This window comes from Carcharodon carcharias, chromosome 16, assembly GCF_017639515.1.
Source record: "Carcharodon carcharias isolate sCarCar2 chromosome 16, sCarCar2.pri, whole genome shotgun sequence".
NCBI classification, from domain to species: Eukaryota; Metazoa; Chordata; class Chondrichthyes; order Lamniformes; family Lamnidae; genus Carcharodon; species Carcharodon carcharias.
In genome coordinates, this window is record NC_054482.1 from 76045276 (window position 1) to 76063330 (window position 18055).

At 39.7% G+C, this 18055-nt stretch overlaps 1 protein-coding gene across 6 annotated transcripts in view; it reads right to left on the minus strand.

The window, feature by feature from the left end:
- LOC121289388 (fizzy-related protein homolog) overlaps nt 1-17783 on the minus strand; it is a 60598-nt gene extending 42815 nt beyond the window's left edge. For 2 of the 6 annotated variants that reach the window (XM_041208778.1, XM_041208773.1), the window contains exons 1-2: nt 17332-17489; nt 9567-9755 (exon numbers count right to left, since the gene is read on the minus strand). In XM_041208778.1, the coding sequence (XP_041064712.1) occupies nt 9567-9641 (75 nt within the window). In that variant the 5' untranslated portion in view covers nt 9642-9755; nt 17332-17489. Of the gene's footprint in view, nt 1-9566; nt 9756-10687; nt 10752-15488; nt 15510-17080; nt 17165-17331; nt 17490-17623 lie in introns of those variants that run through there. The other 4 variants (XM_041208777.1, XM_041208775.1, XM_041208776.1 and 1 more) reach the window with 4 other exon arrangements.
- Between the last annotated feature and the right edge of the window lie 272 nt (nt 17784-18055).

Consider the following 18055-nt stretch of genomic DNA (forward strand, 5'->3'; position numbering starts at 1 on the left):
TGTTGCTGTCATGAATCGCCTCTGCCCTCTGTTACACCTGGTGTTCAATTGGATTGAATTTTAATTTCGTTCTAAGGGATTATCCAAAACAGCAAACATGGTTACAAGTTAAATCTTCTATCCCCTCACAGAAACTATCTTCCTGTGTGTTTATATATAGTAATGATATTTTCATCTTTTAAGCTGACTTTGTCAATTTATACCTGATAATGTGAATCCTGTTTATACCTTCTCTTTTCATCTTTGCCTTTTTGAGGGGGTCGAGGTGGGGGGGGGGGGAAGCTGCCAGGAGATTTTTTTGTATACAGCCGAGCAGACAGTTTAACATCCTAGGTGAAAGAGGGCACTTCCAACAGTTCAGCACTCGCTCATTATTTTGGGGACCCCCACCACAGCACAGTGTGTTTCATTGTAAACCCGCCCATGTTCCCGCCCCACTATACATGCCTGGTCAATGATGGCTAGATCTTTGACAGGAGTCCAATCATTATTCAAACTAACAGAGCTCAGAATACACCTCAGGATCAGCAGCGCATGTTTTGGTAGATGGGATTGTTCACCGACTTACGATCAGCAAGTTTAAGTGTGATCTGTGGGAAGTCCAGCTCGCTTTATGTAACAAGGAACAATCAACCTTTGAAAAAGATCTGGATGGTTAACGTCATCATGCATGTTAAAAGCATCCATTTGACTCAAGCCCAGCAAAAGCTTTGCTTAGTTTTCATAGAATACATAACAACTGCATCATCCCAGATGGAAAACTGTCATCTGCTTAGACATGGAATCACTGAAATTTGATCTGGGCACAAGATTGTTTTTTTTTTCTCTGCTCTTATAGTTGGAACTCCATGCAGTGTACCAGTGTTTCCTCAGTCCCTTCCCCTGACATCACAGCAGATATTGGGAATTCATAATGCTAATTAGTACAAGCCTAAACCGGCCTGGTTCTACTCGCCACCACTGCTCTATCCAGAACAGGAACAGTTAACAAAAATCCCACAAGTGGTGGGGGAAAATGTGATTTCAGAGCAAGTCACAAGTCCAAACATAATGAGAATAGTGAACAAAAACATGTAAAATGCCAAATGCAAATTAAAACTCTCCAAATTGACACCAAGTTTTGGGAGACTGACATAAAAGAAAACACGTATCAAAACAAAAGATAAAAACTGTAGCCAGTAAAGCTTATAAACCCTCTTTGACCCTTCCCTAACCCAGCATTGCTCAGGGACTACTTCGTCAACTCATTTAAAGGATAGTGCTAACAGAAATTGCTCATTTGGAGTTGGATATTCACATTCCCGTGGTATTTAGATATCAATATATGAGGCAGATTACATGTGGTTAAGGTTGCTGCTCAAAGCAAAAGTTTGTATTTATTTTAAACTGGATAGTTTACAAAAACTGTAGAATGGACTGCACATTTGGAAACAGAGACAAAAGAAAACTCTGTTTACACACTTGTACTTCCAGCACCAGCCTTGATATTACTGTGGCTTTCAAGTTTGATTCTGTGGTTAATGGGCATACAGACTGTTGTTATGGTAATAGCACAAGGAATGCTGAGCTATCAAACACTCTACCAGTTCACCCAAAATGAAATACAGCTTCTGTTCTTTTTCCGGCACTTTCGAAGGAAATAGACTTTGCATAGCATTACAGATAGTTCTACGTATTACAATTCAGATCAATATTGTGCAGTTTTATTACGGAACAAAACTGGAATTTCACCTTTTTTTTACAATGAAAGTAAACATACCCTCAAAATTCTAAGTAAATGGGCCTGCGTGTAGGTGAAAGAGAGAGACTGGAATGCCTTGCAGTTCAATGGTTTCTAAACGCCCTTATGAAATTCTGCCCGTCACGATTTCTTATTGTCGTTATAATTGGTTAAAGGGGTCAGTGACTTTAGGTACTTGCTAAAGGCTGCCAATGCTGGAAATGCAAAAAGTTTTCACACTCCGAATCAAAATAGACAGGGAGAAGTGGTGCTAAACATGCGACAGATGTGGTCTGTTCCAGTATTGGGTGCAGGTGGTTTGACAGACAGTGTGAACGTTGATGAAAGGGGACGAAGCATGGCAGGGCACAGGAAATGAAAGCAGCGTTACAGGAAGTTATTCAGTGAAGGCAAAAACAATCATTTCAATAATAGTGCTGAGTACAATTATATCCCAGCTAATAGCTTTTTATGTGAAGCAAATATCTATAATTCAAACGTACTGATTGGAAATGAACTTGTACACACTCTCCAAAAAAAAAAGCCATTGATGATTTCAAGTGTTGCTTCTTTTTTAAAAAAACTGACATTGCGACACTATACTTCCAAATTAACACACTGCACCATAGGCTTCAAGTTAAAGTATTTAATTTTGATGAAGACAAGGTTATTAATGCATTTTGCTACCTCTCTCTCTCAACTTTCTCCCCTCGTTCTTGCATCATAGCTCATCTGAATTAGAGGTTCAGAAATGCTTTCTGCTGCATTTTCTTGCTGGTAAGTGGCAAAATGTAGGAGCCCGCTATGAAGGCTGGGGTATCCCATCATTCCTAGCAGCTATGAAAATCAGCGAGTAACTTACATCCTGATTGGCAAGGATGGAGTCGGGAAAGCAAACTCCACAGAGTCTTCTTCATGACAAAATGTTTAGGCCTTTTCAGAACTAAAACCCTGTTCGGTTCGTAAGGCAGCACCCACGGTCCAAACACTGGCATTTCTTGACTACATCATTGTTAGAGTAAGGGACCATACAGATGTCCATATCACCTGTGCTCTGACAGGTATTAATAACTAGACCAATCGCTGCCTTATTTAATCTACGATCTCCATCAGCCTGCCCCCCCCCCAAGCAACTAAGGCAACAGAATCAATGCTGCAAAAAATTTACATCAAAGGCCTCAAAGATCCCTCCAATGAGGCCCTTCCCAGTCAGTGCCTCACAGCCAACCCCTCAACCTCCAGCCACCAAGAGCTGCAGTGCGCCCACAATGCCTGGTTAACCCTAAAGTCAACTATAAGTAGCACGTGCGAAGAGGTCCTTTGCCTCTCTACCGCAGTGACTGAAGGTGATCATTTGGCCATCATCCATCTGATTAACGTGGCCAAGCCAGCGCAGAGGCATGTTCCAGGGCCCAAGTTGTTGAGCTTGTCCTGCCAAGAGATGCCGATGATACGTCCGAGACAGAAAAGGTGAACACAGTTCAGCCTTTTATCCTGCCTAGCATAGTTCATAGTTTGTCCAGGTCTCACCACTTTAGTGGTGTACATTGAGGATGCAGGTTTGGTAGACTCGCAGTTTGCTGTTCTCAGTCAGGTTGCTGTTGTTCCACACTCTCTTTCTCAGCTTGGACATAACAGCTGCAGCTTTTGTAATGTGTGTGTTGGTTTCAGCATCAAGCGACAGATTGCTAATGATTGTGGAGTCTAGATATGTGAAACTATCACCCACCTTCAGTGTCGCATTGTCAATGATGATAAATGGCAGAATGGCAACATCCTGGGCCATGACATTTGTCTCCCTGATGTTGATGATCAAACCAGACTCTTTACAGGAATGAGAAAGTTTGTCCATTTGCTGCTGAATGTCCCTCAGTATGGAATGTTAGTGTGACATTGTCAGTCCTCTGATGAGGACTTGGCGCATCTTTGTCTTGGATCTCAGGCAGGCAAGACCGAACAGCTGTCAGTTCTGATATGTAAGTAGACAGCCTCTATAGGTGACTTGAAAGCATATGATGGTAGCAAAGAGAAGAATATGCCAAAGAGTGTCAGTGCCAGGACACAAACCTGTTTGGCCCCACAGCAGATCTCAGAGGGTTCAGAAGATCATGTCAATTGTGGATCTTCTGGTTCTGAAACCAATCTGGGATTCTTGAGAGATGTGTTCATCTGCAGTTTGACCAGGGTAACATGGCCAAATACTTTTCCCACAATGCTCAGCAGGGAGATGGTTCGATAGTTGTTACAATCACTGCAGTCACCTTTGTGCTTGTAGAGGGCCACAATCTTTACATCATGCATATTTTGGGACACTGCCCCCTTATTCCAGCAGAAACAGAATTTTGTGCAGATGCTTCAGGAGCATCAGTTTCCAGTGTTTGATGAGTTCAGGTGGTATCAACCAGCACCTGGAGCTTTGCCCATGACAAGTGAGTCAATAGCTTTGCTAAGCTCCTCCACCCTGGATTCAATATCCTACCCTCCTATGACAGACAGGCCTTCTACGGTGTCTCAAACTTCCATGGTGACAGTCTTCTCCCTAGAATACAACTCAAGGTAGTGATCCACCCATCTCTCTAACAGTTTATTGCAGTTAATGTCAACCTCCACTGCCTTTGTTTTCAATGGAGCTGTTTTCTTTGCTGATGGACCCGTTGCCTTTTTGGTCCTTTCATAAATATTCCTGGCATTCTGTTTTGAAGGACATCAGGATACTCTGGCAAAGTTGTAACCAGTCGTCATTGATGCACTAGCAGTTTGAGCAGTTCTTAGTGCATTCAGAGCCTTCTCACTCGGATCTCTCTTTAAGTAATGAGAGTGGACCGCTTGGCTTCAATGACAGGTTCCATCACAATGATGTTAGCCTCGAACCAGTCAGCATATTTCCATTTTTGCTTCCCACGTGTTGAGAGTGTGGTATTGTAGATGTTGTCTCGAAGTATGCTCTGTTCTGCACTCAGTGTGTGATTGGCAGAGGCCACCTGTTCAAGTCGTGTAACGTTTGGTTTTGAAATCACAGAAGACAGTATGACTGACGTTGATACAAGGACAGCATTTCTGCTTTGAATGAAAGAACTTCCAAGGGCTGCATCGTCACCCTGGTGCACGCCAGACAGTGTCCAGTACCTCAGTCAGTGCTGTGGTAGCTGTGTGTGTTGAGAACGTTGTTCAGAGCCATGTCCTGTGATGATCAGCTGGTGCTAGTGCCCTAATCTCATGGGGAAACTGGGTCAATGTTCAGCCTATCAAGTATCATGTCGACCACAGCTGACGTGCAAGCATAGTCCTGACATTGCCAATCGAAGAGCTGGCATTTTCTTTCTTTTCATTTGTTTGCCTGCCTGGTGCAATAGATTCTGTCCACTTGTTGGGCAGGCACTCAAACTCCAGCACCCATTAAAGCAGATGGGCTGTTGTGGGTCAGCACCTTATTAGTTGGGGCTGCTCAACTTGAGGTGGGTGGTGGCTGACTAGTGGTACATGATGGTCCCTCCCACTGTCTGAGACAACCAATCGAGTTGCAATTCTTTTCAAGTTGCATTACGTATAACTGCTACCTCCCACATGTGCTAACACTGTGCAGTGAAACTGCAGTGTCATTTCCCGGGTGTAAGCCTGGGCAACATTTATGGAGATCCTGGGCTGCCCAAACATCAGGATTCCCATGTCAGCCTCCTCGGTTGAGTCCAACGGAATGCAGGGCACTACGTTTGACACCAGCTTGGTTGCTGGAAAGATGACATATTTAGACATCAGTCCACCCTTGGGCTCCACTCCAGATTTTTTGTCAGAGTTTACTCCTTTTGCCTTCAACTCTCCCCAGGTATCCACAAGGCTGTGGAGCTATTGGCCTGTAACAGGGAGTTTCGTTCATGAGTGCCAGGGCGTGTTCACGCATCAGTGGGCCAAACTCCTCAGAGTTCCTCTGAAGCTTTAGCTTGCGGTGTGATTGTCATGAGGGGGCACAGCTGAGGACTTGCCACTGGAGAGCATGTGTATTAACAGGACGAGATTACTACTTGGCTGTCCTTTTTGCACTGCTGTTAGTCAGCAGTTTAGGCTGATAATGAGAAGTAAACTAGCACACAAAAGTGGACAACATGCTAACTAGGCGCATTGCATTGGCCTGTTGAACACACTATATAATAGTAACACATCTTTGCCCTTCTACTCCAATCCCTTTGTAATAAAGGACAATATTCCAAGTTGACTTACGAATTGCTTGCTGTACATACATGTTTATTTTCTGAGATTTGTGTAGAACACCCAGATCTTTCTGAAAGCACACATTTCCCAGTTTCGCAGCTTTTAAAAAACATTCTGCTTTTTATTTTTCCTTCACACTTGCCCACATTATATTCCATCAGCCATGTTTTTGCCCACTCACTCAACCTGTCTATATCCTTTAATAGCCTCTTTGAATCCTCCTCACATCTTACTTTTCCACCCAATTTTGTATTGTCAGAAAACATGGATGCATTACACTCTGTCCCTTCATCCATGTCATTGATATGGGTTGTAAATAGCTGAGGACCAAGCTCTGATTCTTGCTGTACCCCACAGCCTTTCAACCCAAACATATTTTATTTGCATTCTCTGTTTTATGTCAGTTAACTAATCCTCAATACATGTTAATATATTACCTTCATTCCAAGAGCTTTAATTTTGTGAAAGAACATTTTGTGTGGTACCTTCCTGAATCCTATTTGAAAATCCAAATGCACTACATCCGCTAGTTCCTCCTTCTAACTACCCTGCGGGTTACAACCTCAAAAAACTCAACAGATTTGTCAAACATGATTTCCGTTTGATAATTTGGTGGTGACTCTGCCTAAACAAATTATGATTTTTGTTTAAAAAATGCCCTGCTACAGCATCCCTAATAATAGATTCTAGCATTTTCCCCTCTACAGATTTCAGGCTAACTGTAATAGCACCTGTTTTGTCTCTGTTTCCTTCCTTGAATAGTTACATTTGCTACCTTTCAATCCATTTTCTAGAATCTAGGTAATTCGGGAAGATCAAATACATCCACTATCTCTGTACCTTCCTTTTTAAAACAAGGATGCAGAATCAGGGCATTTGTCCACTTTTGTCCCATTAATTTCTTCATTACTATTTGCTTACTAAGTTCCTGCTTGTCACAAGACTCTTGGTGCCTGACTATTACTGGAAAGTTTTTTGTATCTTCTACCATTAAGAAAGTTGCAAAAGTATTTGTTTGTTATTTCTGCTATTTCCTTATTCACCAGTATAATTTCTCCTTGTCTCTACCTCCAACAAGCCTTTTGTTAGTTTATTCTCATGTCCTCTTTATCAATTTCTTTATCATCCTTTGTTGAATTCTAAAATCCCCCAATCCTCATACTTGCGACTCTTTCTGGCAACGTTATAAACCCATTTCTTTAATCTAATGTTATCTTTAGCTTCTGTTGTTAACCAAGATTGGAACACTTTTCCTCTGGGGTTTTTTATTTCCTAAGGTAACGTATATTTGTTGCAAATTATGATTTAATTTTTAAAACGTTTTTCATTGCTTATCTATCATATATTTTAATGTAATGTAGTTTCCCAATCTACCTTGGTCAATTCACCTCCATACCTATCTAATTTGCTTTATTCAAAATTAAGAGCTTGTTTCTGATTTAACTAAATCACTTCCAAACTCAATATTATTTTTTTCATATTAAAATCACTCCTCCCTTGAGACCCCCTTACTTTGTTATTAATTAACCTTTTCTCATTGTGAGATCTAAAATAGCTTGTTCCTGAGTTGGTTCCTTGATGTACCAATGTAGAAAATTATCTTGTATATATTCCATGAACTTGTCCTCCATGGCATTACCGCAAACTTACTTTGCACAGTATATAAAAGATTAAACTCATGATTACTGTAGTACTTCTGTTACATGCAGCTCTAATTTCCTTATTTATACTCTGCCCTAAACTCCTGTTAAACAACTACTGCTTGAGGGTCTATAGCTACTCTGTCCACTGTTTCCTACCCCATGTTGTTTCTTGGCTCCACCCAAACTGATTCTACACATTGATTTTCCGAGCCAAGATCTTTTCTCTCTACTCTTATTATCTCATTCTTTATTATCGAGCTAACCCTTAACTCCCATCTTTTCCATTTTTGCCTAAGTCTTCCAAAAGTCAAGTAACCTGGAATATTTAGATCCCAACCTAGGTCGCTTTGCAACCATATATTAGATCAATTGCACTAATTCTTATCTGTGCTATTCATTAATCTATTTTATTAGGAATTACTTGCGCATTCAGATATAGTGCTTATAGATTCAACATTTTCCATTTTACCTGAAGTCATCATAGTGACTAATGGAACATTACCATAAGCTCCCTGTCCCTTCCTGACCCTCTCTATTCTATTTTATTCGTATTGCTACTCTGCTCGACAGCCTTGACATTTCTCTGTTTCTCAATTTACCCTTTGCTGAAACCTCCCACACCCCTGCCCTTCATTAACTTAAACCCTGACTACTGCCCCATTTAATCAATTCGTGCAGGCATTGGTTCCAGCCCAATTTTGATGCAGCCTATCTCAATAGAACAGCTCCTTCTTTCCCCAGAGCTGATGACAGGAGCCCATGAAGCAAAACCCCTGCCTCCAACATTACTCTTTCAGCAATGCGGTTAACCTTCTAATCTCAAAAATTTTCTCTCCTCCTCTTCTGCAGTCATTTGCTGTCTGCTGCAGTACAGTTCCATGGACACCAATAATTCTCAAGTATCTTGTCCAAGCAGCCAATATTCATGGGTGAGATTATACAGCAGATATTAGCAAATCATTTAATCTCAAACTGAACCCAATTCTCTCCTCCACCGATATATCAATGTCACATGTGTAACTCCAGTAGGAGTTGTAGGAAAGCAATCAGTAACAGGAGCCCTAGCTGATATTCTGCTTCCTATACCAGACACAGTTATGTGACTGCAGCACTGCTACTGCTACCCTGGTATAGATCTACAAATGCAGGAACAGGAATAGGCCATTCAACCCCTCAAACCTGTTCCACCATTCAACGAGATCATGGCCGATCTGTATCCTAACTCCATCCAGCCATTTATCTCTTAACAGTTCTGGCTAGCTAAACAATCTATCAGTGCCAGATTTGAAATTATTAATTGAGCTAGCATCTACTGCTTTTTGTAGAAAGAAGTATTTCCTAACTTCTCCCCTGATTTTAAAATTACATCCCCTGTCCTAAACCGCCCCCATCATTGGAAAAAGTACAGTATATTTCTAACTACCCTATCAATTTTCTTTCAAAATCCTAAATAAGCTCAACCAAATCACCAGTTTACAATAATTTTTTTTTAATTCCATGGAGAATGCAATTTAGGTCATCCATACCCTCCAGTTAATTACATGGTTTAGGTGCATATAAGGATCCCATTCAGTCTTTGGGGATTGTTTGATCAGAGAAAACATTTTATGAAGTTCTCTACAGAAGGGAAAGCTATAAGTGCACATTCTACATTAGGGTCATGACATATTGCATTTTTTTACGTGAAGAATGAGAAAACTGGCTTTATAGTGCAAAACGCAATTTTATAAAAACACAACTCATAGTATTAAAATATCAAAAGTATGGCTATTTCTGAGAATTCCAAATACATATCAACCTTACTGCTGAAATTATCCTGGATACTGAAAAAAATAATATAAATCTCTACATTGCTAATGATGTGTTGGAAGCATAAATTAACTTTCAAGCTGCAAGCACATCTCTCCAGCAGTGAAATATGAATTTTCCTTTCATGAGGCTAGCTATAACATGCCATAACTCACTGCTAAACAAGTTGATTCTCCATTTTCGCTTACCAGGGAAAGCATATTTTCAGAGACATTTTGGAAATGTGTTTGTCGAAGAAGCCTCCGCTCATATTCTTGGTCCATACTTGTAACAATCTGAATTGAGTAAGGAATCAGTAGCACCAGAGCAAATAATACTGTCAGTCACTAGAGGGTATGAAGTCCCAGTCACCCTGCAGCCTTTCCTAATTTGCATTCCTGCAAAAAGAAAACACATTTATGCATTAAAACTAATGAAGATGCTCATTTTTTGGATAAATACATAACGGTTTTGAAACACAATCATGATTCTAAATGATTTTCCATGTCCTGACATTATCCAGTTTACAACATGATTGAAATGAACATGGTCCAAAATGCAGAAGACATGCACAGTGCAGCCTCTGATTCACTTTTCCTAGATGGGGAAAAAGGAATAATTATGGAGCAGTGTATAAAAGATTCACCACTGATACTCTGCACACACTTTTTGGATTGATACAGAATGCTATGGTACTAGTTTCAAGGTTGTGTGTGAAAATAGGAGATTTAAATTAAAAACTGTTGCCGTATTGCAAAATCGACTGACATCCTAGGAAAATCTTGTGGTGTGGTACACAGTAGAGCTTAGCAATCTCTGGCCTTAAAATGTCTGAAAATGCTCTTCTTGCTCACCAGCCTTTCTTGGGCTCATTTGCTTCAATAGGGAGCTGCACAGCTATAAGGGAGCCATTTAGTACAGCAATGATGGTAAAAGCATGCTCCTTCTCAAACCATGCCCACTCATAAATCAGCCTGCTGGAGTACAATAATTCTTAGTAGCTGATTCTAGGAGATTGTGATGCTACTGGCAGCTATTTGGGTTTCTAAAGGGGCCTTACCATGAAAACAGTTGCTGCAGATATTTGTCCTAATCTCGGTAAGCACAGGTAAGCTTTGGTTCTGGCTTCAGTTATAAATGCAAATAGGTGCGACTGATGTCCAAGAATTAAAATCTTGGCAGGATCATCATGGATCTGATCTGGCAGCCATTATTAAGCAAGGTCCCCAATGGAGCTGAATCTTTGACAGAAAACACTCTTTCCCTCCCCTATTTCCTGGGGATTGCTATATAGATGCAAAGGAAGAACAAACATGCATTTATATAGCACCTTCCACATCCTCAGGTCACCACCAGTGAATGACTTGCTGGTTTGCCTGTAGCAATGTCCCACACATGGCACATCTTCTGTTTCGGTGCTGTTGATTAAGGAATAAATGTTTGTCAGGAAACTGGGAAAAACGCTTTGAATAATGCTATTGGATTTTTTACATCAGCTTGACCAGGCAGGGTGGGTTTCAATTTAACATCTCGCCTGAAAGACAGCATCTCCAAAAGCAGCCCAGGTTAGGTGCTCACATCCCAGACTGGGGCTTGGGCCCACATTCTTCTGATTCAGCAGTAAGATTGCTACCACCGGGCCAAACTCATACTTTCCAGCAGCATTAGCCACCTCCTTCTGAATTTGTATTCCAAACTAAAAGGTCCAGTCTTTTACTGACTGGAAGAAAAGTTCCAACAATCTGTAAACAACATTGTTAAAAGAGAAACTTTCAAATGTACTTGGTGAACGTCTGTAATAGAATTGCTGTAACACAGAAATGGTTAAGTAACAATGATTTGCATTTATATAGTACCTTTAAGGCAATAAAGCATTTCAGGATGCTTAGGCAGATGAGCAGATGCTTGGTCAAAGGGGTGTGTTTTATGCAGAGAGGTAGATTCAGTCTGAAGGAAGGCACGATGGCAGATGCATATAACTTGTAATGGCCACCATTTGCATTTTATTCCAATAGTTTTTCATATATGGACATTGTAGCATTTAGTTGTAAAAGAAATTGCTGGTTTAAGTTTTGTTGTAATGAGGTACAAACATGTCTCACTTATTTTTAGACAGCAGGAAATACTAGCTTCAGAAGTAAGCCACTGAAGCTAAACAAGTGATACTCAGGCCAAGTTTACAATAAAGGGACACCTCTTGGTGTATGTATATTTCCAACCTCAATATAGAAATGACAATATGGAAACAGGCCACTTGGTACAATCAATCTATGTTGGTGTTTATCCTCCATACAAGCAGCAGTCATAAGGTTATATGCCTACCTAGTTCCCATATCTCTGTATTCCCCCTTTCCTTCGCCCATGTCAGCAAATCCATTGGCGATGGGATAGCTTCACATAATGAGCTTTTGCTGATGACTGAAGGGGCCAATTCGTAAGAATCAGGTTCTGCCACAAGTACCACATACAAGGTGGTTATCAGATGTTGTTGTGGGTTGCTGTTTTAAAGTTGGTGCTTGTTGTCACCTGCTGTAGCTACTGATTGTCGTGATGACACATGTCAGCCTTGCTGCTAATTCCCTCTATTGTTGCCTATTGTCTCCCACATGTGAAAAATTGATGTTTGGGGCTTTAATGTCATGCTTACAAGCATCCTTGAGGTGGAGCTTTGGGTATCCTACTGGTCTCTGGCTCTGGGTACTTCCCCATACAGAATATCCTTGGGAATGTGCATACCTTCCATCCTTCGAACGTGTCCGAACCAGAAAAGTCACCTCTGCTTGATAAATGCTAGCATACCAGGGAGACTTGCCTTCAATCGGCTGTTTGATTTGTTATTTTGTTCTTTCATGAAATTCTAAGAATGTGCAGCAGGCATCGAAGATGAAAATTATTGAGCTTCCTTTCTGGATTCGCTGTGAGCTGCCTATGCTTCACAATCATACAAGATGCTGAGAATCTAGGCCTCAATCAGAATCTTGGGCCTAAGGATCAGCTTACTGTTTTTCATTGCACATTTTGACTTGACTAATAGTGGTAGCTACTTGCGCTATGCATGTCGAGTTCTGCACCAAGACTTATCTCTACTTCAATCACAAACTTCAGTAGTGCATTGCACAGCCTCAACGTGTTTAAAAGATTTCTTCTACTCTCTGTCCTAAATCTCTTGCATCTCATGCTAAATATGTGTTTCCTTCATTCTAGGCCCCTCATTAACCAGAAAGTCAGTTTCTATCTACTCTGTCCCTCCCTTTCATAAAATTAAGCAACTCTATCAAATTACCACTTACTCTGCTTTGTTCCAATTAAAACAATGGCAATTTTTCAAGTCTTTCTTTTCATTGGTATCTCCTTAAACAGGGGATCACCACACATTGAATCTGCACTCTATCCACTTTATTGCTTCAAAATCCTTCCTAAAGTCTGCATCCCAAAATTACACTTCTTACAGTTTGCCATTTATATTCTCTTCATGCATACTTGAGTATAAAAACTCAGCAGTACAATCATTGGTCAGTTTAGTCTCTGGTTACTAGTGGTTGGGTCAGTACTATACAAGAATGTACTACTTTACTTCACTCTTGCAAATAATTTGCAATCATAATAGCAACATTTACTGCTCAATGCCCAATTTCAAATTCATTTTCATCTTTCTCTTTCCTTTCATCATTATCCTTCTTGCAAAAACTACCCTCAGTCAATCAGGAGTCTAGGATAGTTTGAGCAGATAGTTCTAGCATATTCTAGAATTACCACTATCAATGCCCCACCATTGCTCAGCAGAATCAGACTAAACTTCCTTGACAACTCTTTCCTCCCCCTTACATCCAGCAAGAATTGTGGAAAAGAAAAATCGACTAAAATTTGTTTATGAAAGATGCCACTTGAAGTTGGACGTGCAAACTCTGGTTAGCCTTGTGAACTATTTAAGACCATATTCTAACAGCTGTTTTTTTACTGAAATATATAATGAAAGCTCTCTTCATATAAAATGTTTCACAAGCACCAGCATAGTTCACCAGACTATTTTATGTAAAATTTTCTTCATTACTACATTTTAAGCTGACTAGCATTATAAAATAACTTCTTACTGCATCACAAAATAATTTAATCTTCTACGCGGTCTTATTGTTTGAATGAATTTACTCTATACACAGAATTCTAACTCACTTTGTGCAGGATTTACCAATATTACTGCAGTGTGGGTTATTAAGTTAAAGAATTCTAGAAATTTTGTAGAATTCAGCCTTTTATTTTGACTACAGAATAGGAAGTCAAAAAGAAAACACTACATAACTTGTGTTAGGCACTGAGACATCACTCTTAATCATCTGTCCTGCGTTGAGGAAATAGCAGTTGAAATCAGGAGGCCAGATACATATAAAAAAAGGTTAAATGAATCAAGGGAATTAAGTCTTATTGTGGAATATATTTGACATTGTAAAGGTGGCTGTCCTGGATCCTTTCACTGGGACATGATCTTGCAGAAAATTCAAATTGCTGAATCCGAAAAAAAAGACAAAAAGCGTACTCAGTTCAAATGAAGAGAGCACACACTATTCCAAGAACCAATGTCCTGGACAGCTGTGATAAAATAATCAATTTGAATGGGACTGGGAGGGGGGGAAACACTTTCATTGTGGATGCTTTCTAATCATAGTTAGTTCCATTTAAAGAAATAAAGAAATATAAAATTCAATTTCACTTCCAATACTAGTGTTAATCTGTATAAAAAGAATCCCCTCCAACATGCTTATCCCCAAATTGCACTGGTTCACTTTGAACATTTGGCTTTGTGGCATCACTTGAATTAATTCTGTGAAGTACAGGCATTTAACTTGAAATGAAAGTGTCTTTTTGATATTGTCGTCACATAGCAAAGCCTCAAATAACCAAAATAAATTATGTAATGTCCAGTATCTTTGAATAGTTTGCAGACAGTAAAATCATAAACCTGAGCTGAAGTACAAATTTCTAATATTCTAATTTATTTGGTTACTTACTATACAAGGGCAGCAGTACAGCTATCCTCTTCTATGCAACTGGCTTCTCAGTCTTGATCTACTATATACAACAGGATTCATAATACAAGTCAAAGTGGCCACAAAGGTAACATACCATTGTCAAATTATATTTTTTCCACAGTTAGCATTTAGATACAAAAAAACAACATGAGAAAGGACCATTCAGGCTATAAGCTGTTCCCTCCCTTACCATTTAATTGTCTCAATTCACCCCATCAAAAACACTAAAATCTATTCAATTTCAAAATAATCGCAAACAAACCTTCAAGAAATTTATGTTTCCTAAAGTTAATCTAGAACTCCAGGATGCTATTTTAATTTTAAAATCCGCATGTATAATTTTGACCAACTACACTCCAAATTTCTGCAACACGAAGCACTTTGTGCAGCAAAATATCTCACCATCATATAACCCTCAATCACTTTTCTAAACAGATACTTACTTAGCTCTTTCTGAAAAAGTTTACAGATGTAACAATATGTAACTAGGCATATATTCTATATCATTATTCTGGGGAAAAAAATATCTTTTAAATCTCTAGTCTCACTGGAGGTTTAGCTTTATTTCCACAAGTAGTTATTCTGCATTCAGTCCAAGAGTTGAGGTTGGTTGATAAGTGCAACTGTCCAGTGCACTGGACTTTCAGCATAGCATGGAGGGACACCGCTCTACACTTTCACATCAGCACGACAACCAGGCACTTCCACAGAAGCAGAAAAGGGAAAATCTAAGGCAGTCATACCAAGGCACTCATGCATTTCTTCGAGGGTTGTTTTAAAGTGGAACTAGCAATGGTTGGGGAGCAGTCCCCCAGCCAGAGAAATAGCAAATCACTTCAGAGAGAGCCTTTTAGTTTTTAAAAAAGGAGTGGGCGCTGAAAGAATTGCCGAGAAAACCTCTCTCCTCCACACATGAAGCTGTTGACTCCTTAGTACGGTATGATTTTGTGGTGTCTACAGCCCTTCAATTCCTCACCCAAGTGGCAATTATTCATGTAATATTTGAGCATCCATTCATATTGCCAAGCTAGACAACTGAGAAGCATAACACTCAATCCATTCACACAGGCAGTGCCAGCAATGTAACAATCAGGAGCAAGAACCCACAATGCTTTTGTCCTTCCTGACCAAGAGTATGAAGTCCTAATGGAATGCTCCTATTGCCACCACAGTCAAATTCAGTTAACACAGCAGGGCCCAGTAATCGAACCTGCAGAAACACACTGAGCATCAGGGGGTGAGGAAACATTAAGGAATTGTCAGTATCAGTTCTAATCATTCCTGTTAGTTGTTAGACAAATAGGCTTACAGTAATAGTTTACAGGGTAAGTGTGTCATGGCTGTGTATGCTCCAACTAGTGCAGCTAACAGTAACTCACTTTCATTTCAATTGCTCTTTCACTGTATACAATTCTCTTTCTCATCTTCCCCTCTTCTGTTCTCATCTCAGTTTAGTTTGCCTGACTCTCATTCTACTCCACTCCATTTTATTTTCCTGAATATAATCAAAGACATCTGTAGTGACAATGGGGCTCCAAAAAAATGTCAACTATCTCTGCTCCACGCAGCACACTTTAACAGCAGAAAAATGTTAAAATTAAAGGTTTCCCCCACAACAAATAAAAATATTACATCTGCATGCACCTCCAATCTACCCTTTCCATTCGAAATTCTAATGCCTACATTTACAATGGAAACTCTAAACATTTCATGCTGTTATTAGTGGTGGCAGTTCAGCACCACTACTGGTGGGAGATGTAACTGCAACATGACAAGTTTACATAAGCAGTTTCCATTCTAAATGCGAACATAGGAATATTAAAGGAATTAAAGCTGTACAGCTTTAAAATGGGAACTGAATGATAGATGCACACTAAATTATCGCTTGGCCTCTAGCTCCACTTCACATGAGAATTACACTTGTTTCTGACTCCCTGTGTACAAGATATCAACTGGGGCACCACTGTACAGGCCGATTGGGAGGTTTTCTTTAAGCTTATAGAACATTTAAAGTTAAGGTATCTCATAAATATACAATTCCTGATCAAATGAAGCTTGATTTACTAATTTACATATATTATAAGCAATAAATAATTATTACTTTATTTAAATATACCGTAGAATAGTATCTTAGGCAGGAGGTCTTAACATTGTGCTTTGTCAATATTTCAAAATTGAATTAAAAATCCGCAGAATAAAAAAAAGTGGTGCAATATAACATGACAGTGGCAATGCAGACAGACTGGACTGGAAATCCGGCGACAAATGGAATTGAAAAGGTCAGGAAGTAATAGCCAGTGTCCAAAATTCGAGCTGTAACCATCTTAATGTCCACGCTAGAGAGAGTAAAAAATAAAAATCCAAACTCTTGAACAAAAGTCCACTAACCAAACTCTGGTAAGCGACGCTCCCACATTGTGCTTCTCTCAGATTTGCCTCTCCAAGCCCCTCGAAAAAGTTTCCACACTCAAGAAAGGAGTTATGCTACGACTATTAAATATATACAACACGATCTTTAAAATTGTAAACACACACGGATTCGAAAACAGATCCGCAAGACAAGTCTACCTTGTCAGAGAATAAAACGATTACAAGTCAAACATGTTGCGAGGTTTTAATTAAAGTTGCCAGAAAAAAATCACGAGAAAGTGTAATTGTCGACTACATGGTGGGGCAAGGCCAGGCTGATAGTAACAAACCTGGTTACTAGGCAGTTGTGTCAATTTCACACCACAACAAAATCCCAAACACTCGAAAATGGAACGCTTCGCCTCAAAATGACCAATGCGGGATCTCCGGGAACACAATGGAAACATTGTAACGAAACATATCAACATTCAGCAGCAAAATGCCTCTCGATCACGTCTTTCGACTTTTGTTGCCAATGATGCCGACTACTATTACGGCAGAGTTGTCATGACAGAGTTTCCTAATATTGAGATGCTATTACCTTATCATCGTCCTGGTAAAATAATATGCTCCTTCGACACGGAATGCTTAAATTGATCAATCGCCGATAACCTCATTTAAAATGACAAGAAAAAAGCCTCTGATTCCCATTCAGCCTGTTTATAAAGAATCCCTACTCAATATGGCTCCGTGGCAAGAAAGTGCACAGCACTATGGGAATGGTTGCCATAAAAGGGAGGGTTGCATTTCATCATAAATTGAGTCTGTGAGTGAGAAATATTTTACGGTGTGTGTATTTGCAATCATCTGTATTTGTTTAAAGGAAGGATTACCGTCTTAAATATACATCTTGTCTCAACGGGTGTTTTCAATGTCCCTGCTGGTAATGACGAGCAGAGGTTATTCGGGAATTGGGAAGCAGAAGTGCAGCTAGCCAGAGGCTCCAGAATCCAAATGAGATGCTGTCACGTCAGCCAAATCTCGGCATTTGTGAATTTCCAACAAACAGAATTGTCGGAAAATATGAATACACTTAGTCAAAGTTTCTACACTAGCATGTCATGCTATTACCATTGTCCTGAAATTGTGTTCCAGCCGTGTCGTAGAGGGGAGGAGTTAGAAGAGAGATCGTCACACACAAACTGTGATGTGTTTTAACACATTATGTAAACAAATGGATAAGGATTTGCTAAAACATTATTTTCTTGAAGATAATATCCCTTCATGAATCCTTGTAAAGTTATTTATAATAAAAAGAAGTGATT